Here is a 25,032-nt window from a genome sequence, read left to right as displayed (position 1 = left end):
GATATTCACATAGGATTCTGAACTAATGGATCATGTATGACTGACTGTATGTGGAGACATGATGGGTAGACTACCTTCTGTAAGAAGTGTGTGTGTGTGTGTGTGTGTGTGTGTGTGTGTGTGTGTGTGTGTGTGTGTGTGTGTGTGTGTGTGTGTGTGTGTGTGTGTGTGTGTGTGTGTGTGTGTGTGTGTGTGTGTGTGTGTGTGTGTGTGTGTGTGTGTGTGTGTGTGTTTGCGTGCCCAGTGTGTGGTCTCATGCAGTCCCCAGAGTAGCTGGTATTCAGCATGAGAGGTTCCACAGGGATACAGTAGGAGGCTTCCATCCCATCAGTGTCCTGTACAATACACAGGCTGATCTGTTCATTGGTTGATAGACTGATCAACACTGTTCATTGGTTGATAGACTGATCAACACTGTTCATTGGTTGATAGACTGATCAACACTGTTCATTGGTTGATAGACTGATCAACACTGTTCATTGGTTGATAGACTGATCAACACTGTTCATTGGTTGATAGACTGATCAACACTGTTCATTGGTTGATAGACTGATCAACACTGTTCATTGGTTGATAGACTGATCAACACTGTTCATTGGTTGATAGACTGATCAACACTGTTCATTGGTTGATAGACTGATCAACACTGTTCATTGGTTGATAGACTGATCAACACTGTTCATTGGTTGATGTCTTGTGGAATTTAATAAAAAGCTTCTTATTACTAAAAGTAGAACCAACACGTTTTTGCTTTTAATGCTTCTGGTCTCAGCTGGTCAACATGCACTGGTATGTACCAGTATAAACTAGACATTTAATACACTCTGGTTCTGGTCTCACCTGGTATTAAGTGCATTTAAGTATTTTGTCACTAGTCTCACCTGGTGTGTAGTGTGTATTCTGTGTTCTGTAGAGTTTGTAGGAACTTGGACTAGTTTCTCAACTGGTCTGTAGTGTATTTTCAGTGTGTATAACTAGGACTAGTTTCTCACCTGGTTTCCAGTGGGACGTTACTATTCAGTACCCAGCTGTCCTGTAGCTGTACTGACTCCGGTGAGGTGGGCCCATCCCCTGGTACCGGAGGGGGGGCATGGATGGTGTTCCTACCCCCTCTCAGGGTGTTCCTGTTCAGGCTGTTGGCTGAGGAGTGGTGGTGGTGGTGGGAAAGGGTCTGGTGGTTGTGAGGGGGAGGCAGGGGGGGTCGCAGGGTGGAACCACCGAGGTGGTTAGGAGCTCCTGGACAGAGAGAGGGAGAGAACAAAATCAGATGGTTATTCAGAAATAATGAAAGCATGGCGATCCCCATCTCTATTGTGGTCAGATTGAGGAATAGAAGGTGAGAGGAGAGGAGAGGAAAGGAGAGGAAAGGAAAGGAGAGGAAAGGAGAGGAGAGGAGGGGAGAGGAAAGGAAAGGAAAGGAGAGGAAAGGAGGGGAGAGGAAAGTAGAGTATAGGAAAGGAGAGGAGAGGAGAGGAGAGGAGAGGAGAGGAGAGGAGAGGAGAGGAAAGGAAAGGTGGGGAGAGAACAAAATCAGATGGTTATTCAGAAATAATGAAAGCATGGCGATCCCCATCTCTATTGTGGTCAGATTGAGGAATAGAAGGTGAGAGGAGAGGAAAGGAAAGGAAAGGAGAGGAAAGGAAAGGAAAGGAGAGGAGAGGAGAGGAAAGGAGGTTAGAGGAAAGTAGAGTATAGGAAAGGAGAGGAGGGGAGAGAAGAGGAGAGGAGAGGAGAGGAAATGAGAGGAGAGGAAAGGAAAGGAGAGGAAAGGAGAGGAAAGGAAAGGAGAGGAAAGGAGGTTAGAGGAAAGTAGAGTATAGGAAAGGAGAGGAGGGGAGAGAAGAGGAGAGGAGAGGAGAGGAAAGGAAAGGAAAGGAGAGGAAAGGAAAGGAGGGGAGAGGAGAGGAGAGAAGAGGAGAGGAGAGGAGAGGAGAGGTGGGGAGAAGAGAGGAGAGGAGAGGAAAGGAGAGGAAAGGAGAGGAAAGGAGGGGAGAGGAAAGGAGGGGAGAGGAAAGAAGAGGAGAGTAAAGGAAAGGAGAGGAGAGGAGGGGAGAGGCAAGGAAAGGAAAGGAGAGGAAAGGAGAGGAGAGGAAAGGTGGGGAGAGAAGAGGAAAGGAAAGGAGAGGAAAGCAGGGGAGAGGAAAGGAGAGTAAAGGAAAGGAAGGGAAAGGAAAGGAGGGGAGAGCAGTGGAAAGGAGTGGAGAGGAGTGTAGGGGAAAGGTAAGGATATGAGAGGAGAGGAGAGGAGAGGAGAGGAGGGGAAAGAAGAGGAAGGGAGAGGAGAGGAGAGGAGGAGAGAGGAAGGGAGGGAAAAGGAGAGGAAGGGAGAGGAGATGAGGGGAGAGGAAAGGAGAGGAAGGGAGAGGAGAGTAGGGGAGGGGAAAGGTAAGGATAGGAGAGGAGAGGAGAGGAGGGGAGGGGAGAGGAAAGAAGAGGAAGGGAGAGGAGAGGAGAGGAGGGGAGGGGAGAGGAAGGGAGGGAAAAGTAGAGGAAGGGAGAGGAGAGTAGGGGAGGGGAGAGAGAAGGAGGGTTAGGAGAGGCCTGATTCTGGTGGCTCTGAGAGAGGGGAATGGACAGATGTTTATAAAGGGAAAGAGAGATGGAAGGGAGGAGAGGAGGGACCTGGCCTCTCTACACAGGACAGACACTTCACATCTGTGTATACACAAAGACTCTCCTGAGATGGCAGACAGGCACATTCACACACAAACACACACACACACACACACACGCACACACAGACACACACATGTGGAGGATGATGGAGTTTGATAGTCATGATGTGTTGTCCTCCTCCTGTCTCATCCCTCCATTTCATCTACTCTCATCCTTTTTCATCACTCCGTTTCTCTCCCTTTGTCTTCATCCCTGCATCAGTGCAGCAGATGTTAATAGCTGTGAAACCACGTGAGTAAATGCTACTATTTACATTTCAAACACACACACACACACTCACTGTCTCACACAAACACACACACACACTCACTGTCTCACACACACACACAAACACACACACAAACACACACACAAACACACTCACACACCATCTGTTTAAAGTCTCGTATTTATATTCTGTCTCTCCCTCTCAAATCTGCCGATAAAAATGCATTGCATTTCTCAAAGCTCCCTTTCGATGAATATAACAAAAAGTATTCATTCAAATTCTACTGAATTATATATATGGCACTTTCAATAGCAGAAGCATGTGGTGCCTGAGTTCTAGTTTCCAAGTAGGCAGTCTCCTGAGGGTTGGGGTGTCTGATTTCTAGTTTCCAAGTAGGCGGTCTCCTGAGGGTTGGGGTGTCTGAGTTCTAGTTTCCAAGTAGGCGGTCTCCTGAGGGTTGGGGTGTCTGAGTTCTAGTTTCCAGGTAGGCAGTCTCCTGAGGGTTGGGGTGTCTGAGTTCTAGTTTCCAAGTAGGCGGTCTCCTGAGGGTTGGGGTGTCTGAGTTCTAGTTTCCAGGTAGGCAGTCTCCTGAGGGTTGGGGTGTCTGAGTTCTAGTTTCCAGGTAGGCAGTCTCCTGAGGGTTGGGGTGTCTGAGTTCTAGTTTCCAGGTAGGCAGTCTCCTGAGGGTTGGGGTGTCTGAGTTCTAGTTTCCAAGTAGGCAGTCTCCTGAGGGTTGGGGTGTCTGAGTTCTAGTTTCCAGGTAGGCAGTCTCCTGAGGGTTGGGGTGTCTGAGTTCTAGTTTCCAGGTAGGCGGTCTCCTGAGGGTTGGGGTGTCTGAGTTCTAGTTTCCAGGTAGGCAGTCTCCTGAGGGTTGGGGTGTCTGAGTTCTAGTTTCCAGGTAGGCAGTCTCCTGAGGGTTGGGGTGTCTGAGTTCTAGTTTCCAAGTAGGCAGTCTCCTGAGGGTTGGGGTGTCTGAGTTCTAGTTTCCAGGTAGGCAGTCTCCTGAGGGTTGGGGTGTCTGAGTTCTAGTTTCCAAGTAGGCAGTCTCCTGAGGGTTGGGGTGTCTGAGTTCTAGTTTCCAAGTAGGCAGTCTCCTGAGGGTTGGGGTGTCTGAGTTCTAGTTTCCAAGTAGGCAGTCTCCTGAGGGTTGGGGTTTAGTTTATGTAACTTTTTTCAAAGCCCGGTTCACAATCTTGTGAGTAAATAAAAAAATACAAAAAATGTAATATATTCGTAGGTGCGTGTTTTTAGAAATAGACCAGCATTTGGCACACCGCTTGCGTTCTCCATAATATATCCCACTGGTGAGATATGTTAGCCACCGAATTCTCTACTACAGCGATGCTAGCCTGTTAGCTTGCTAGAGAGCTAGACCAAAGCATTAATTCTACAGCGATGCTAGCCTGTTAGCCCGCTAGAGAGCTAGACCAAAGCATTAATTCTACAGCGATGCTAGCCTGTTAGCCTGCTAGAGAGCTAGACCAAAGCATTAATTCTACAGCGATGCTAGCCTGTTAGCCCGCTAGAGAGCTAGACCAAAGCATTAATTCTACAGCGATGCTAGCCTGTTAGCCCGCTAGAGAGCTAGACCAAAGCATTAATTCTACAGCGATGCTAGCCTGTTAGCCTGCTAGAGAGCTAGACCAAAGCATTAATTCTACAGCGATGCTAGCCTGTTAGCCCGCTAGAGAGCTAGACCAAAGTATTAATTCTACAGCGATGCTAGCCTGTTAGCCCGCTAGAGAGCTAGACCAAAGCATTAATTCTACAGCGATGCTAGCCTGTTAGCCCGCTAGAGAGCTAGACCAAAGCATTAATTCTACAGAGATGCTAGCCTGTTAGCCCGCTAGAGAGCTAGACCAAAGCATTAATTCTACAGCGATGCTAGCCTGTTAGCCCGCTAGAGAGCTAGACCAAAGCAGTAGGCCAGGGTACATATGCAGACACCAGCAGAATGAGGCAGGGGCTCTCCATGGCAAGTTAACTTCACAGTGATGTGTGTCTGTGTGTGTGCCTGTGTGTGTGCCTGTGTGTGTGTGTGTGTGTGTGTGTGTGTGTGTGTGTGTGTGTGTGTGTGTGTGTGTGTGTGTGTGTGTGTGTGTGTGTGTGTGTGTGTGTGTTAGGCCCATGGCAGTGAGAACCATGGGAAGCAGTTTGTTTTCCAGGCTCTGGACGGGTAAACTGTTTATTGACATTTTCTCTGGTTCAACACAATGAGTCGCATGGTGGGGTATGTGTGTGTGTGTGTGTGCGCAAAAAAAACCTACTTCAGCAGTCTAAAATAAATCAGCATAGGGCTCAACTGAGGGGAGTTCTCTTGTTCTTTCTCTCCATCCTCTCTGTCTCGCTCTCTCCATCTCTGTCTCTCATTTAAAATCAATTCAAATCTCTCTCTCTCCCTCTTTCTCTCTTCCTCTCTCTCTCTGTCTCTTTCTCCCCCTTCTCCTCTCTCCACCCTCTCCACCCTCTCCACCCTCTCCACCCTCTCCACCTCTCTCTCTCTCTCTCTCTCGCAAGAAGCTAGCGACCCTCTTGCTAAAAATAGGTAGCGCTCCCTATGCATAATGAATGGGCCGCGGAACCGCAGCGCTAATGCTAACAGCTCTTTCTAGGAGCAATCAGACGCGCTACATTTGGCCTGAGATGCTTCTCCCTCTCTGAGAGTGTGTGGGTATGTGTGTGTGTGTGTGTGTGTGTGTGTGTGTGTGTGTGTGTGTGTGTGTGTGTGTGTGTGTGTGTGTGTGTGTGTGTCTGAGAATGTTCTGAGCAGGTGCTCTGAGCCAGACCCAATTCCAAACCCTGAACCACATTTAGTTTCCCATTTCCACTTGCTGAACAGAAATACCAGTGTGTAAATGCATGCGTGTGTGCTTATGTGTCTGTAATCATGAGTGTGTGTGTGTGTGTGTGTGTGTGTGTGTGTGTGTATGTGTGTGTGTGTGTCATGTAGAGTGGACGCTGAGCAGGAAATGAGACGGACCAAGCCATGCAGAAACTAACAAGAGAGATAATCCCCAGGAAGTCACACGCTGGGTGGGTGTGTCTGTTTGTCTGTTTGTGTGTGGGAGAGGGTGTGTGTCTATGTACTTATTTGTGTTTACTCTTGTTTGTGTCTATGGCCGCTGGTGTGTGTGTGTGTGTGTGTGTGTGTGTTTGTACCAGAGGAGGCTGGTGGGAGGAGCTATAGGAGGACGGGCTCATTGTAACGACTGGAATGGAATGAATGGAATGGAGTTAAACATGAGGTTTCCATGTGTTTGATGTGTTTGACAGAAGGGGAGGAGAGGAGGAGTAGAGAGGGGAATGGAATGGAGTTAAACATGAGGTTTCCATGTGTTTGATGTGTTTGACAGAAGGGGAGGAGAGGAGGAGTAGAGAGGGGAATGGAATGGAGTTAAACATGAGTTTTCCATGTGTTTGATGTGTTTGACAGAAGGGGAGGAGAGGAGGAGAAGGGAGAGGAGGGAGGAGTAGAGAGGGGAATGGAATGGAGTTAAACATGAGGTTTCCATGTGTTTGATGTGTTTGACAGAAGGGGAGGAGAGGAGGAGTAGAGAGGGGAATGGAATGGAGTTAAACATGAGGTTTCCATGTGTTTGACAGAAGGGGAAGAGAGGAGGGAGGAGTAGAGAGGGGAATGGAATGGAGTTAAACATGAGGTTTCCATGTGTTTGATGTGTTTGACTCTGTTCCATTTATTCCATTCCAGTCGTTACAATGAATCCACCTATAGCTCCTCCCACCAGCCTCCTCTGGTGTGTACATATGTTGTGTGTCTCTCTTCCCCAACCTCTCTGTTATATTAAAGTACCATGTGTCTGTCTTCTCCAAGCGCTCTGTTATATCACAGTGCCTTGTGTCTCTCTCTCTTCCCCAAGCTCTCTGTTATATCACAGTGCCTTGTGTCTCTCTCTTCTCCAAGCGCTCTGTTATATTACAGTGCCTTGTGTCTCTCTCTTCCCCAAGCTCTCTGTTATATTACAGTGCCTTGTGTCTCTCTCTCTTCCCCAAGCTCTCTGTTATATTACAGTGCCTTGTGTCTCTCTTCCCCAAGCTCTCTGTTATATTACAGTGCCTTGTGTCTCTCTCTCTTCCCCAAGCTCTCTGTTATATTACAGTGCCTTGTGTCTCTCTCTCTTCCCCAAGCTCTCTGTTATATCACAGTGCCTTGTGTCTCTCTTCCCCAAGCTCTCTGTTATATTACAGTGCCTTGTGTCTCTCTTCTCCAAGCTCTCTGTTATATCACAATGCCTTGTGTCTCTCTCTTCTCCAAGCTCTCTGTTATATCACAGTGCCTTGTGTCTCTCTTCTCCAAGCTCTCTGTTATATCACAGTGCCTTGTGTCTCTCTTCCCCAAGCTCTCTGTTATATTACAGTGCCATGTGTGTGTCTGTGTGTCAGTCCCAGTGTATTTCTTCTCCACCAGTGTAAGGTCGGTAACTCCTCCTCCATAGTGATTGATGTGTCTCTCCACCAGTGTGAGGTAGGTAACTCCTCCTCCATAGTGATTGATGTGTCTCTCCACCAGTGTAAAGTAGGTAACTCCTCCTCCAAAGTGATTGATGTGTCTCTCCACCAGTGTGAGGTAGGTAACTCCTCCTCTATAGTGATTGATGTGTCTCTCCACCAGTGTGAGGTAGGTAACTCCTCCTCCATAGTGATTGATGTGTCTCTCCACCAGTGTGAGGTAGGTAACTCCTCCTCCATAGTGATTGATGTATCTCTCCACCAGTGTGAGGTAGGTAACTCCTCCTCCATAGTGATTGATGTGTCTCTCTACCAGTGTGAGGTAGGTAACTCCTCCTCCAAAGTGATTGATGTATCTCTCCACCAGTGTAAAGTAGGTAACTCCTACTCCACAGTGATTGATGTGTCTCTCTACCAGTGTAAGGTAGGTAACTCCTCCTCTATAGTGATTGATGTGTCTCTCCACCAGTGTGAGGTAGGTAACTCCTCCTCCATAGTGATTGATGTGTCTCTCCACCAGTGTAAAGTAGGTAACTCCTCCTCCAAAGTGATTGATGTGTCTCTCCACCAGTGTGAGGTAGGTAACTCCTCCTCCATAGTGATTGATTTGTCTCTCCACCAGTGTAAGGTAGGTAACTCCTCCTCCATAGTGATTGATGTGTCTCTCTACCAGTGTGAGGTAGCTAACTCCTCCTCCATAGTGATTGATGTGTCTCTCTACCAGTGTGAGGTAGGTAACTCCTCCTCTATAGAGATTGATGTGTCTCTCTACCAGTGTGAGGTAGGTAACTCCTCCTCTATAGTGATTGATGTGTCTCTCCACCAGTGTGAGGTAGGTAACTCCTCCTCCATAGTGATTGATGTGTCTCTCCACCAGTGTAAGGTAGGTAACTCCTCCTCCATAGTGATTGATTTGTCTCTCCACCAGTGTAAGGTAGGTAACTCCTCCTCTATAGAGATTGATGTGTCTCTCTACCAGTGTGAGGTAGGTAACTCCTCCTCTATAGAGATTGATGTGTCTCTCTACCAGTGTGAGGTAGGTAACTCCTCCTCTATAGTGATTGATGTGTCTCTCCACCAGTGTAAGGTAGGTAACTCCTCCTCTATAGTGATTGATGTGTCTCTCCACCAGTGTAAGGTAGGTAACTCCTCCTCCATAGTGATTGATGTGTCTCTCCACCAGTGTAAGGTAGGTAACTCCTCCTCCACAGTGACAGATGTTTCCCAGCTCTGTCCCAGCTCAGCCATTAGCTGTGTGATGTTACATCACGTTAAAAGGCAGCTAATCAGGTTGCTGTTGAACCTGGGACCCCCAGTCTGTTCTAATGATGATTTATACTGCATCCCAGTCACACCATAACTACATTAAATACAGATTATATACCAACACTAAACCCAGTAATACTGCTCTCTCTTCCCTGACTCAGTTTGCTAAATAAATCTGACTGATTACATTGTGTGTGTGTGTGTGTGTGTGAGTGCTTTACAAGGTGGGTGTGAGTAATGCACTCTGTGTGTACTCTACGCATGTTTGCCAAGGTTAGGATGAAGATACAATGATGCAATGATACTATGATACCATGATACTATGATATTATGATACAATGATACAATGATACAATGATACAATGATACTATGATATTATGATACAATGATACAATGATACTATGATACAATGATACTATGATATTATGATTATTATGAAGATTTATGTTAAAAACATCCTAAATATTGATTATATACATCGTTTGACATGTTTCTACAAACTGTAATATAAATTTTTTGACTTTTCGTCTGGACTAAGTGCCTGCACCTCTTGAATTTGGATTTGTGAACTAAACGCGCGAACAAAAAGGGGGTATTTGGACATAAATTATGGACTTTATCGAACAAAACAAACATTTATTGTGGAACCGGGATTCCTGGGAGTGCATTCCGATGAAGATCATCAAAGGTAAGTGAATATTTATAATGCTATTTTGGACTTCTGTTGACTCCACAACATGGCGGGTATCTGTATGGCTTGTTTTGGTCTCTGCTGTACTCAAATTATTGCATGGTGTGCTTTTTCCGTAAAGCTTTTTTGAAATCTGACACAGTGGTTGCATTAAGGAGAAGTATATATTTAATTCCATGTATAACACTTGTATTTTCATCAACATTTATGATGAGTATTTCTGTAAATTGATGTTGCTCTCTGCAAAATCACCGGGTGTTTTGGAAACAAAACATTACTGATGTCACGCCCTGACCTTAGAGATCCTTTTTATGTCTCTATTTTAGTTTGGTCAGGGCGTGAGTTGGGGTGGGCATTCTATGTTTTGTGTTTCTATGATTTTCTATTTCTATGTTTTGGCCGGGTATGGTTCTCAATCAGGGACAGCTGTCTATCGTTGTCTCTGATTGGGAACCATACTTAGGTAGCTTTTTTCCCACCGTTCTTTGTGGGAAGTTGTCTTTGTTTGTTGGCACTATTGCCTTTAGCTTCACGGTTTCTTTTGTATGGTTTATTGTTTTTTGTCTGCATCATTCTTAAATAAAGTCAAACGTACGTTCACCACGCTGCACCTTGGTCCTCATCCTTCAACAGCCGTGACAACTGAACATAACGCACCAATGTAAACTGCGATTTTTGGATATAAATATGAACTTTATCAAACAAAACATACATGTATCGTTAACATGAAGTCCTATGAGTGTCATCTGATGATTTTATCTAAATTTTATCTCTATTTCTGCTTTTTGTGACTGCTATCTTTGGCTGGAAAAATGGCAGTGTTTTTCTGTGACTTGGCGCTGACCTAACATCGCATGGTATGCTTTCGTCGTAAAGCCTTTTTGAAATCGGACACTGTGGTGGGATTATCTTTAAAATGGTGTATAATACTTGTATGTTTGACGGATTTTAATTATGAGATTTCTGTTGTTTGAATTTGGCGCCCTGCACTTTCACTGGCTGTTGTCATATCGATCCTGTTAACGCGATTTCATCCATAAGAAGTTTTAACTACCCTCCAGACGAGCTTCAATGCCATACAACTCTCCTTCCGTAGCCTCCAACTGCTCTTAAATACAAGTAAAACTAAATGCATGCTCTTCAACCGATCGCTGCCCAGCATCACTACTCTGGACGGTTCTGACTTAGAATATGTGGACAACTACAAATATCTAGGTGTCTGGTTAGACTGTAAACTCTCCTTCCAGACTCACATCAAACATCTCCAATCCAAAGTTAAATCTAGAATTGGCTTCCTATTTTGCAACAAAGCATCCTTCACTCATGCTGCCAAACATACCCTCGTAAAACTGACCATCCTACCGATCCTCGACTTCGGCGATGTCATTTACAAAATAGCCTCCAACACCCTACTCAACAAATTGGATGCAGTCTATCACAGTGCCATCCGTTTTGTCACCAAAGCCCCATATACTACCCACCACTGCGACCTGTACGCTCTCGTTGGCTGGCCCTCGCTTCATACTCGTCGCCAAACCCACTGGTTCCAGGTCATCTACAAGACCCTGCTAGGTAAAGTCCCGCCTTATCTCAGCTCGCTGGTCACCATAGCAGCACCCACCCATAGCGTGCGCTCCAGCAGGTGTATTTCACTGGTCACCCCCAGGGCCAATTCTTCCTTTGGCCGCCTCTCCTTCCAGTTCTCTGCTGCCAATGACTGTAACGAACTACAAAAATCTCTGAAACTGGAAACACTTATCTCCCTCACCAGCTTTAAGCACCAGCTGTCAGAGCAGCACACAGATCACTGCACCTGTACATAGCCCATCTATAAATGGCCCAAACAATTACCTCATCCCCTACTCTATTTATGTATTTATTTATTTATTTTTCTCCCTTGCACCCTATTATGTCTACTTTGCACATTCACCTACTGCAAATCTACAATTCCAGTGTTTTTAATTGCTATATTGTATTTACTTCACCACCGTGGCCTATTTATTGCCTTTACCTCCCTTATCTCACCTCATTTGCTCACATTGTATATAGACTTGTTTTTCTACTGTATTATTGACTGTATGTTTGTTTTACTCCATGTGTAACTGTGTTGTTGTATGTGTCGAACTGCTTTGCTTTATCTTGGACCGGTCGCAGTTATAAATGAGAACTTGCCTACCTGGTTAAACAAAAATGTTACAATTATATTATGATACAATGATGCTATGCTACAAGGATACTATGATACAATGATACTGTAATATTATGATACAATGATACTATGATACAATTATACTATGATATTGTGATTTAATGATCCTATGATACAATATACAATGATACTATGATACTATGATATTATGATATAATGATACTATGATACAATATACAATGATACTCTGATATCATGATACGCTGATACTAAGGTACAATGATACTATGATACAATGATGCTATGATAGAAGGATACGATGATACAATGATGCAATATACAATGATGCTATGATACAATGATACAATGATGCTATGATAGAATGATGCTATGATAGAAGGATACTATGGTACAATGACACTATGATACTATGATACAATGATGCAATATACAATGATGCTATGTTACAATGATGCTATGATAGAATGATGCTATGATAGGATACTATGGTACTATGATACTATGGTACAATGCTGCTATATACAATAATATAATGGAGTTACAGTCATTCTTTTCTGTCCCCCTGTTTTTACCATTCTTACCACCTTCTCCCATTCTCACACACACAACCTGGTTCTCTCACACACACAACCTGGTTCTCTCTCAACCACAACCTGGTTCTCTCACACACACAACCTGGTTCTCTCACACACACAACCTGGTTCTCTCACACACACAACCTGGTTCTCTCTCACACACAACCTGGTTCTCTCTCACACACAACCTGGTTCTCTCTCACACACAACCTGGTTCTCTCACACACACAACCTGGTTCTCTCACACACACAACCTGGTTCTCTCACACACACAACCTGGTTCTCTCACACACACAACCTGGTTCTCTCACACACACAACCTGGTTCTCTCACACACACAACCTGGTTCTCTCACACACACAACCTGGTTCTCTCACACACACAACCTGGTTCTCTCACACACACAACCTGGTTCTCTCACACACACAACCTGGTTCTCTCACACACACAACCTGGTTCTCTCTCAACCACAACCTGGTTCTCTCACACACACAACCTGGTTCTCTCACACACACAACCTGGCTCTCTCACACACACAACCTGGTTCTCTCTCAACCACAACCTGGTTCTCTCTCACACACAGACAGCCTTGTTCTCTCTCACACACACACAATCTCGTTCTCTCTCACACACACACAACCTCATTGTCACACACACACAACCTCGTTCTCTCTCACACACACAACCTTGTTCTTTCACACATCAACCAAAACTCTCAGTAGCTTTATGACTGGACAGGGAGGGAGACAACAACAAAGTAATGAAGGGATAGAATGATGGAAGTGATTGACAGCTGTCTTACCGGAGGAGGGGGGTTGGTGTCTGAGCAGGTACGAGTCATCGTGGGGGCGGGGCTCCAAGCGGGAGTGGGAGGAGTTATTCTCCAGCAGAGGCACCTGGCACTCCCTGAATGGTGGAGAGGAGGAGGAGGAGGGGCATAGGGATGAAGAGGGAGGGGCAGAGGGGGGGAGGAGGGAGGAGGTAGGGGGGATGGTGCAACCTGGAGGATGAAGGAAAAGAGAGAGGGAGAGAGAGAGGGAGGGAAAGAGGGAGAGTGGGAAGAAGGGAAGGAGGGAGGGAGGGTTAGACATACTGATGGACTGATGATTGACAGAGGGACACTAAAAAGAGGTACACACACACACACCCACCCACCCACCCACACACCCCATCTCAGTAGCTTTACATAGTTGAGCCATGGGACGGAGGAGTCTTTGGACACATTGAGGCTGGTCCTTTACACTAAAGAGAGGGACAGGAGCTTTGACACATTGAGGCTGGTCCTTTACACTAGAGAGAGGGAGATAGGACACATTACAGTGACCGTATTACCACCACACCGGCAGTCACGAGTCATGAAGGCAGTCAAATTCCACATGACAGTTTAGTCACAGTAATTAAGCTTCTCCAAGTTCTGATGCTACTGCTGGTCATTGGTAATCTACCAAACTTGCTAACTGCTTGGTACTCAGCAATCTTTTGTCCCTCTAATCACTCTGACATCAATGCAAATGTAAAAAAAATATATTCAAACACTTCATGAGAGCCTATGAGCTCATGTTGTGCAACATTTCTGTAGGCTATGGAATTGCCGAGCAAACAGAGTGATGGCCTCTACTAAAAAGAGGAGGATCCCATTAGCTTTCTATAGGCTAGGTCTACTATATTTATTTATCAGTTTTCTATAGGCTAGACCTACTATATTTATTTATCAGTTTTCTATAGGCTAGGCCTACTATATTTATTTATCAGTTTTCTATAGGCTAGGCCTAGTATATTTATTTGTGAATGATAAATGACTTGTGAATGATAAATTGTCACTTGTGAATGATACCCAGCTAGTTTGGAGTAAGGCAAACCTGCAGTATAGTCACACACCTCATGTAGCCTAGCCCATAGGACTATATGTTTTAATAAGGTTTGTATCACAACTAAAGTGGCCAAATAACTTCTTAAAATGCAGCACATTATTCCGCTTTATAACCGGTGTAGAGCCTAACTGGCACACTGTACATGGGCTGGCGTGAGTTTCAAGTTTGGGGAAGCTCATTTTCACCATAAAATGCTCCTTTATAATAAAGTAATACATGACTGATCGCATTTGCCGTCACTTTCGAGAACAGTGTTTTCCCGCTAATTAATTGCATTTTGGAACATTTTCTCTTATAGCCTACTGCAGTGTGTGCTGTTGCTGCACTTACAATGTGAAGAAATAGCCTAATAGTTTATCTACATTTTAAGCTAAACGCTCTGATCTGTTGCGTCAGCCACATTGCTTTTAAACTTTTTTTTGATGCTAGTGGTTGTATTAATTTGGGATCTATCGCATCCCACAACTGTCCCAGACTATGTTTGGAAAATGTATTCATTGCACAGAAGGACACGTTGACCAATAGAATAGGTCAACGTTTGTACTATGGGGGCCATGCTTTAAAAAAAGAAGAAAAAATGAGAGGTGCCATAATCGACATCTTCGGCGTCCGGGGAACAGTGGGTTAACTGCCTTGTGCAGAACGACAGATTTCTACCTTGTCAGGGATTCAATCCAGCAACCTTTTGATTACTGGCCCAATGCTCTAACCACTAGGCTACCTGATTCCAGAGGCAGTTTGGAACTCGGTAGTGAGTGTTGTAACCGAGGACAGACGATTATTACGCGCTTCATGACTCGGCAGTCCCGTTCTGTGAGCTTGTGTGGTCTACCACTTCGCGGCTGAGCCGTTGTTGCTCATAGATGTTTCCATTTCACAATAACATCACTTAGTTGACTGGGGCAACTCTAGCAGGGCTGACATTTGACGAACTGACTTGTTGGAAAGGTGGCATCCTATGACGGTGCCACATTGAAAGTCACTGAGCTATTTAGTAAGGACATTCTACTGCCAATGTTTGTTTATGGAGATTGCATGGTTGTGTGCTCAATTTATACACCTGTCAGCAACGGGTGTGGCTGAAATAGCCACACCCGTAATTTAAAGGGGTGTCCACATACTTTTGTATATATAGTGTACGTTTACATTGTCAAAGCAAGTGAAATAGATAATAAACTAAAGTTATTATTTACAATGGTGTTTGTTCTTCACTGGTTGCCCTTTTCTTGTGGCAACAGGTCACAAATCTTGCTTCTGTGATGGCACACTGTGGTATTTCACCCAATAGATATGGGAGTTTATCAAAATTGTATTTGTTTTCGAATTCTTTATGGGTCTGTGTAATCTGCTTTCTCTCTCCCTCTCTCAATCTCTCTCTCTCTCTCTCTCTCTCTCTCTCTCTCTCTCTCTCTCTCTCTCTCTCTCTCTCTCTCTCTCTCTCTCTCTCTCTCTCTCTCTCTCTCTCTCTCTCTCTCTCTCTCTCTCTCTCTCTCTCTCTCCCTCTCTCTACCTCTCCTTGTCCCTCTATCTCTATCTCCCTCTATCTCTCTCTCTCTCTCCCTCTATCTCCCCCTCTCCTTGTCCCTCTATCTCTCTCTCCCTCTATCTCTCTCTCTCTCCCTCTATCTCTATCTCCCTCTCCTTGTCCCTCTATCTCTCTCTCTCTCTCCCTCTCCTTGTCCCTCTATCTCTCTCTCCCTCTATCTCTCCCTCTCTCTTTCTCCTTGTCCCTCTATCTCTCTCTCCCTCTATATATCTCTCTCTCTTTCTCTCTCCTTGTCCCTCTATCTCTCTCTCTCCCTCTCCTTGTCCCTCTATCTCTCTCTCTCCTTGTCCCCCTATCTCTCTTGCCCTCTCCCTCTCCCTCCCTCTCCTTCTTCTCTTTCTTTCTCATTTCATCCCTGTTGGTTATAACTTGTGTTTACCTTGCTCATGTTTATTCATCTATTTTTGGCTGTGTATTCTGATTACACATGCAGACACACACTTTCACATGTACACACACTCGCGCGCACACACGCACACAAACACACTACACCCATGGTGTAAACAGCAGCCAGTGCAGGCAGTGCAGGCCATGTGTCACCCAGGGGTGTAGTTAGTGTGTGAAACACAGCGATCCCTGCTCTGGTTTCCATGATCCAAGTCTCTCACCTCTTACTGGGCCTGATACTTACACTGCTGGTCAACACAAAGAACCATCTCTCTCTCTCTCTTCTCTTATTCTCAGTGTCTGTAGGACAGTTAGTTTTTGCACTGGATCATTGTTGTGTGCAGAAAAGATACAATCTATACAATGCTGTGGTGAATACTGAAAACCATAGAACACAATAACCAAAACAACAACAGATCAACACAGCAGTTTTGCTTTCATGTGGATCTCAATGTCCTTACTGTGAGACAACTGCATTCCCACAGACAGAAAGAGAGAGAGTGAAAGAGAGAGAGCGAGAGGGTGAGAATAGAATGAGTTCTGCTGTCTGTTCTTTGGTTCCTCAAGGTCTCTGGGTTCTCTCTCTGTCTATTGCTCTTCTTCGCTCTTGTACAAAAGGAGAAAGAGAAACAAGTGAGTGAGATGAAAGTAAATGGATGGTTACTTTCCAGAGAGTGTAAAGCCACAAGAGAACGTCATGTACTCTACCTTTCCTACTTACCGCATTAACTCTTCAAACGCATGCAGTCAGGAGACTTTCACTCTCTTTCCTCATATCCGTCTCTACAATACTTTTCTCTTTCCTCTCTCTTCTCTCTATGATACTTTCCTATTTTCTCTCCACTTCCTGAAGGTGAAGGACAACGTGTTCTCCTGAGATTCAAAATAATAATAGCTTTATTGACAGGAGCGTTTGAAAAACAATGTCCCTGCTGCCGGCTGGCCCAAGGCTATCATTAAAAAACTGGAATTAAATAACAGAAAAATAACTGATTATCACAATCATAAAGGGACAATAATAAAGTGGGTTTAATTAGTAGCCGGTAATGACTCTAGTCCTGCTGTGTCTTTGGACTCGACTAACTGACCTCATTTAACCAACGTTGTTGATTGACTGAGCTGTGAATATTACAGAATTATAATTATTCTACATCATGAGATCTCTCTATATAGAAACTATTAGATTCCCATGATTTCAAACCTGTAGAGAATAGACGTGTAAATCCTACTGTATCTCCTGTCCCTCTCTCTAGTGTAAAGGACCAGCCTCAATGTGTCCTATCTCCTGTCCCTCTCTCTAGTGTAAAGGGCCAGCCTCAATGTGTCCTATCTCCTGTCCCTCTCTCTAGTGTAAAGGACCAGCCTCAATGTGTCCTATCTCCTGTCCCTCTCTCTAGTGTAAAGGACCAGCCTCAATGTGTCCTATCTCCTGTCCCTCTCTCTAGTGTAAAGGGCCAGCCTCAATGTGTCCTATCTCCTGTCCCTCTCTCTAGCGTAAAGGGCCAGCCTCAATGTGTCCTATCTCCTGTCCCTCTCTCTAGTGTAAAGGACCAGCCTCAATGTGTCCTATCTCCTGTCCCTCTCTCTAGTGTAAAGGACCAGCCTCAATGTGTCCTATCTCCTGTCCCTCTCTCTAGTGTAAAGGACCAGCCTCAATGTGTCCTATCTCCTGTCCCTCTCTGTAGTGTAAAGGACCAGCCTCAATGTGTCCTATCTCCTGTCCCTCTCTCTAGTGTAAAGGACCAGCCTCAATGTGTCCTATCTCCTGTCCCTCTCTCTAGTGTAAAGGACCAGCCTCAATTAGGTCTATGACGATCATGGAATTTTGTCAGCAGGTGTTTGTCAAGGAAATAACTGCCGGTCTCCTGGTAATTGCCCATTAATTAACATAAACACGTTTAGCATCTCCTGGCTTCCACACCTACATTTGAAAATGTCATGTAATTTAGCCTACACCATCACAATAAATCCATTATGTATTTTAGACACGTATAAAGAAACTTGATATGAAGAAAATGTAGTCTATTTCAGAACAGAATAGCATACTCTGAGTTGTTAGGCCCTGATCTGGCTACGTCATATGGTTGTGGGCTCCACTAGTTAATTTAGCAGACAAGACGTGCTTAGAATTCCATGGCATTATTTTTATTATTTTATAGTATGAAGAAAACAATTTAACATACACTAAATATATAAAAGTATGTGGACACCCCTTCAAATGACTGGATATGGCTATTTCAGCCTCACCTGTTGCTTACAGGTGTATAAAATCAAGTACACAGCCATGCCATCTCCATAGACAAACATTGGCAATAGAATGTCATTACTGAAGAGCTCAGTTACTTTCAATGTGGCACCGTCATAGGATGCCACCTTTCCAACAAGTCAGTTTGCCAAATGTCTGCCCTGCTAGAGTTGCCCCGGTCAACTGTAAGTGCTGTTATTGTGAAGTGGAAACGTCTAGGAGAAACAATGGCTCAGCCACGAAGTGGTAGGTCACACAAGTTCACAGAACGGGACAGCCGAGTCATGAAGCACATACAAATTGTCTGTCCTCGGTTGCAATACTCACTACCGAGTTCCAAACTGTCTCTGTAAGCAATGTCAGTACAGTAACTGTGTGTCGGGAGTTTCATGAAAGGGGTTTCCATGGCCAAGCAGTAGCACACAAGCCTAAGATCACCATGCGTAATGCCAAGTGTTGGCTGGAATGGTGTAAAGCTCGCCGCCATTGGATTCCGGAGCAGGGAAGCAGATGAATCACGCTTCACCATCTGGCAGTCCGACGGACAAATCTGGGTTTGGCGAATGTCAGGAGACTGCTACCTGCCCGAATGCATAGTGCCAACTGTAAAGTTTGGTTGGTGAGGCATAATGGTCAGGTGCTATTTTTCATGGTTTGGGATAGGCCCCTTAGTTCCAGTGAAGGAAATCTTAACGCTACAGCATACAATGACATTCTAGACGATACTGTGCTTCCAACTGGGGCAGTTTGGGGAAGGCCCTTTCCTGTTTTAGCATGACAATGCCCCGTGTACAAAGTGAGGTCCATACAGAAATGGTTTGTCGAGATCGGTGTGGAGGAACTTGACTGGCCTGCACAGAGCCCTGACCTCAACCCCATCGAACACCATTGGGATGAATTGGAACGCCGACTGCGATCCAGGCCTAATCGCTCAACATCAGTGCCCGACCTCACTAATGCTCTTGTGAGGGAGGACAAACTCCATATTAATGACCATCATTTTGGAATAAGATGTTGTGGAATGAGGTGTCCACATACTTTTGGTCATGTAGTGTATGTTTCCCATATAAAGCCCTTTGAATTGAATTGAGGTAGAGGGATAGGGAGAGGGAGAGTGAGAGAGAGATGGAGAGGGAGAGGGAGAGAGCAATAGAAGGATAGAGAGAGATAGAAGGATAGGAAGAGAGAGATAGAGGGATATGGATAGAGAGGGAGGGATAGGGAGAGAGATAGAGGGATAGGGAGAGAGATAGAGGGATAGGGAGAGAGATAGAGGGATATGGATAGAGAGGGAGGGATAGGGAGAGAGATAGAGGGATAGGGAGAGAGAGGGAGATCAGTGTGTGTGTGTGTACAGCATTTGTGAACATCATGTACAGTGGGGAGAACAAGTATTTGATACACTGCCGATTTTGGAGGTTTTCCTACTTACAAAGCATGTAGAGGTCTGTAATTTTTATCATAGGTACACTTCAACTGTGAGAGACGGAATCTAAAACAAAAATCCAGAAAATCACATTGTATGATTTTTAAATAATTAATTTGCATTTTATTGCATGACATAAGTATTTGATCACCTACCAACCAGTAACAATTCCGGCTCTCACAGACCTGTTAGTTTTTCTTTAAGAAGCCCTCCTGTTCTCCACTCATTACCTGTATTAACTGCACCTGTTTGAACTCGTTACCTGTATAAAAGACACCTGTCCACACACTCAATCAAACAGATTCCAACCTCTCCACAATGGCCAAGACCAGAGAGCTGTGTAAGGACATCAGGGATAAAATTGTAGACCTGCACAAGGCTGGGATGGGCTACAGGACAATAGGCAAGCAGCTTGGTGAGAAGGAAACAACTGTTGGCGCAATTATTAGAAAATGGAAGAAGTTCAAGATGACGGTCAATCACCCTCGGTCTGGGGCTCCATGCAAGATTTCACCTCGTGGGGCATCAATGATCATGAGGAAGGTGAGGGATCAGCCCAGAACTACACGGCAGGACCTGGTCAATGACCTGAAGAGAGCTGGGACCACAGTCTCAAAGAAAACCATTAGTAACACACTACGCCGTCATGGATTAAAATCCTGCAGCGCACGCAAGGTCCCCCTGCTTAAGCCAGTGCATGTCCAGGCCTGTCTGAAGTTTGCCAATGACCATCTGGATGATCCAGAGGAGGAATGGGAGAAGGTCATGTGGTCTGATGAGACAAAAATAGAGCTTTTTGGTCTAACTCCACTCGCCGTGTTTGGAGGAAGAAGAAGTATGAGTACAACCCCAAGAACACCATCCCAACCGTGAAGCATGGAGGTGGAAACATCATTCTTTGGGGATGCTTTTCTGCAAAGGGGACAGGACGACTGCACCGTATTGAGGGGAGGATGGATGGGGCCATGTATCGCGAGATCTTGGCCAACAACCTCCTTCCCTCAGTAAGAGCATTGAAGATGGGTCGTGGCTGGGTCTTCCAGCATGACAACGACACGAAACACACAGCCATGGCAACTAAGGAGTGGCTCCGTAAGAAGCATCTCAAGGTCCTGGAGTGGCCTAGCCAGTCTCCAGACCTGAACCCAATAGAAAATCTTTGGAGGGAGCTGAAAGTCCGTATTGCCCAGCGACAGCCCCGAAACCTGAAGGATCTGGAGAAGATCTGTAGGGAGGAGTGGGCCAAAATCCCTGCTGCAGTGTGTGCAAACCTAGTCAAGAACTACAGGAAACGTATGATCTCTGTAATTGCAAACAAAGGTTTCTGTACCAAATATTAAGTTCTGCTTTTCTGATGTATCAAATACTTATGTCATGCAATAAAATGCAAATTAATTACTTAAAAATCATACAATGTGATTTTCTGGATTTTTGTTTTAGATTCCGTCTCTCACAGTTGAAGTGTACCTATGATAAAAATTACAGACCTCTACATGCTTTGTAAGTAGGAAAACCTGCAAAATCGGCAGTGTATCAAATACTTGTTCTCCCCACTGTATATCTGTGTGCGTTTGTGTTTGAGCATGTGTAAAAATGTATGTGCGTGTGTGTATGTATGAGCAGGAATGTGTGTATGTGTATGTATGAGTGTGTGAGCGTGTGTGTGTGTTGGTGGTTATTAATATTTGAAATCACTTTAATTACAAAAAAAAGAAATGGCACTAGATAGCCAAAAGCAATTATGGGAAGTGTAATCTCTTTAGCAATGAAGCCGTGGGGCATGTTTAACTCTGCTCATTTAGTTCCAATGCACATCTAGAAAGGTCAGTGGAAATTGCTTTGTGTTCATGTAACAAAGACTAGGCATCATGGGTCACATGGTCCTCCAGGTTATTACATCTCTTAGCTGGAGCTAGGCATCATGGGTCACGTGGTCCTCCAGGTTATTACATCTCTTAGCTGGAGCTAGGCATCATGGGTCACATGGTCCTCCAGGTTATTACATCTAGGCATCATGGGTCACGTGGTCCTCCAGGTTATTACATCTCTTAGCTGGAGCTAGGCATCATGGGTCACATGGTCCTCCAGGTTATTACATCTCTTAGCTGGAGCTAGGCATCGTGGGTCACGTGGTCCTCTGGGTTATTACATCTCTTAGCTGGAGCTAGGCATCATGGGTCACGTGGTCCTCCAGGTTATTACATCTCTTAGCTGGAGCTAGGCATCATGGGTCACGTGGTCCTCCAGGTTATTACATCTCTTAGCTGGAGCTAGGCATCATGGGTCACGAGGTCCTCCAGGTTATTACATCTCTTAGCTGGAGCTAGGCATCATGGGTCACATGGTCCTCCAGGTTATTACATCTCTTAGCTGGAGCTAGGCATCATGGGTCACGAGGTCCTCCGGGTTATTACATCTCTTAGCTGGAGCTAGGCATCATGGGTCACATGGTCCTCCAGGTTATTACATCTCTTAGCTGGAGCTAGGCATCATGGGTCACGAGGTCCTCCAGGTTATTACATCTCTTAGCCGGAGCTAGGCATCATGGGTCACGTGGTCCTCTGGGTTATTACATCTCTTAGCCGGAGCTAGGCATCATGGGTCACGAGGTCCTCCAGGTTATTACATCTCTTAGCCGGAGCTAGGCATCATGGGTCACGTGGTCCTCTGGGTGATTACATCTCTTAGCTGGAGTTGCCCTTTGCTGGTTCACTAGTCTCTCTGTTGTTCTGTTTCCTTGTTTCTTTGTGTTTTTCTTTGCTTGTCCTTTCTTTCATTATTTAATTATTTATGCATGTGTGTGTGTGTTGCCACTGGAAATCACCTTCCTACAGTGAAGTAGTGTTGTTGGGGATTGCACACCCTCAGCGACACATGAAATAACTTCCTTTGCGCAGGTATCCACTTCTGACCTCGGTGAAGCATTCAACTGGAAACAGGACTAAAGTCTGGCGGCGTTGGGGTGTCTGGTGACGGGGGCAGGAGTGAATGGACCGGGAGCCCTTAATCAGACCCCTGCACACCAGCGGTACAGGACTATTATGGTCACCAGCAGTTGGGACTTGAGTGGCAGCTGCTCTCAGTATACCCCTGTGTGACTGAGCAGCCCTATTTAGGAGCTACACCCAACTGGGGAGAGACCTAGAAAAGGTGGCCTAAAAATGACCTACTCACTCTTTCCTGGATAGGCTAGCACACCTATCGGGAGTTCCACTCAGCTGTCAAAAATGATTAAGAAAATAATTGGTCTGAAACTGGCGACATGGTACATCAGGACTCTTTTGGACACTGACAATAATAATGATACACCGGAGAACGAAGGCGCTACAACATTGACATTGCTGCCCTGAGTGAGACCAGGTTCCTGGATGAAGGTTCCCTGAAAGAGGAGGGAGAAGGCTCCACCTTCTCCTGGAAAGGTCACCCTCCTTTTACCCAGCCTCACCGAAATGCCTGTAGGTATAAGTAAAAGACTCATGTCTCTCCATATCCCCCAAGATGCATTATGCTACTCTTCTCAGTGCATACCCACCAACGTTACCATCTGAAAATGAGGCAAAGGACTGCTTCTACCAGTCACTAGATGAGGCCCTTCACCGCATCCCCAGGAATGACAAGATCTTTCTGCTGGGTGACTTCAATGCTAGGGTGGGACAGGATATGGAGCGGAGTGCTGGGTAGGCATGGTGTTGGCCAGGTCAATGAGAACGGCATGAGACTGCTAACTCTATGTGCAGAGCATGATCTCACAGTCACTAACACCTTGTTCTAACAGAAGAACAAATATAAAACATCATGGATCCACCCACGCTCCAAACACTGGCACCTGATGTACCACGTCACAGTGAGATGTTCTGACTCTAATGACGTCCTGCTGACACGTGACATGAGGGGTACAGAATGCTAGACAGATCACCGTATGATACCGGCTAAACTCCAGCTGAGAATAATTCCCCCCCCCAATGCTTGAAGAAGCCCAGTCAAAACTGTTCGCTGCTCCTGCACCCCAATGGTGGAACAAACTCCCTCACGACGCCAGGTCAGCGGAGTCAATCACCACCTTCCGGAGACACCTGAAACCCCACCTCTTTAAGGAATACCTAGGATAGGATAAAGTAATCCTTCTAACCCCCCCCTAAAAGAGTTAGATGCACTATTGTAAAGTGGTTGTTCCACTGGATATCATAAGGTGAATGCACCAATTTGTAAGTCGCTCTGGATAAGAGCGTCTGCTAAATGACTTAAATGTAAATGTAAGAAGTCCAGTAAGAGGCGTCTGCACTGTACCCGGCTTGAGAAAGATGCAGTAAGGGACGAGTTCCGTCGCTCTCTCGCTGAAAGGCTGAGGGAGAATGAGCCTCTTCTGAACCATGGACCAGAAGTGGGCATCTCTCAGCTCCGTGCTCTATCAGGCAGCGGCCCACTCCATTGGCTACAGAGGTAGGAAACATAAGGACTGGTACGATGAGAACTCGGACACCATCACAACCTTACTAGGCAATATGCACAAAGCGCACAAGGCTACTCTCAACAGCCACACATCTATGGCCCGAGAAGTCGCTACATCACCCCCATGAGAACAGCTGATTGTCTGACTCTCTTGAAGGACCAAAACCAGATCCTGATGAGGTGTGCTGACCAACTAAACCAGATCCTGATGAGGTCTGCTTACCAACTAAACCAGATCCTGATGAGGTGGGCTGACCAACTAATCCAGATCCTGATGAGGGGTGCTGACCAACTAAACCAGATCCTGATGAGGTCTGCTGACCACCAAAACCAGATCCCGATGAGGTGTGCTGACCACCTAAACCAGATCCTGATGAGGTGGGCTGACCACCTAAACCAGATCCTGATGAGGTCTGCTAACCACCTAAACCAGATCCTGATGAGGTGTGCTGACCAACTAAACCAGATCCTGATGAGGTCTGCTTACCAACTAAACCAGATGCTGATGAGGTCTGCTTACCAACTAAACCAGATCCTGATGAGATCTGCTGACCACCAAAACCAGATCCTGATGAGGTCTGCTGACCACCAAAACCAGATCCTGATGAGGTGGGCTGACCAACTAAACCAGATCCTGATGAGGTGGGCTAACCACTTTGAAGCACTACTCAATCAGCGCTCTCCTACAGACCAGTCCATCCTGGAGGAACTGCCGGGCCAGGAGCAGTGTTGTGAACAACATCAGGACCTTTCATGGCCTTTGTCGACCTCTCCAAGGCCTTCAACACTGTGAGCAGGGAACTACTATGGGGCATTCTACTCAACATCCTTTGCCAGTTCCATGATGGGATGATGGCTCGGTTGGCCATAGGAGGGCAGGAGTCAGTGCCCTTTGGAGTAAGCATCGGTGTGAGGCAAGCGTGTGTGCTGGCACCTGTACTCTTTAACATCTTCCTCCTATCTGTCACCCAGTTTCTCCACTGGAAGACAGCAGGGGGGTTGCGGTGGACTTCAGGCTGAATGGAAACCTAGTCAACATCAGGAGACTCCAAGC

General features: G+C 45.6%; 1 protein-coding gene across 1 annotated transcript in view; it reads right to left on the bottom strand.

The window, feature by feature from the left end:
* The window catches only part of LOC139581924 (teneurin-2-like), a 120,250-nt gene extending 117,412 nt beyond the window's left edge, over positions 1–2,838 (bottom strand). The window contains exons 1-2 of the mRNA XM_071412118.1: positions 2,823–2,838; positions 993–1,236 (exon numbers count right to left, since the gene is read on the bottom strand). Coding sequence (XP_071268219.1) covers positions 993–1,236; positions 2,823–2,838 — 260 coding nt within the window. The remainder of the gene's footprint in view (positions 1–992; positions 1,237–2,822) is intronic.
* Positions 2,839–25,032: the final 22,194 nt, after the last annotated feature.

This window comes from Salvelinus alpinus, chromosome 7 (assembly GCF_045679555.1).
Source record: "Salvelinus alpinus chromosome 7, SLU_Salpinus.1, whole genome shotgun sequence".
Classification (NCBI taxonomy): Eukaryota; Metazoa; Chordata; class Actinopteri; order Salmoniformes; family Salmonidae; genus Salvelinus; species Salvelinus alpinus.
Note: the sequence above shows the minus strand (reverse complement) of the source record. Positions and strands in the feature narration are given on the sequence as shown.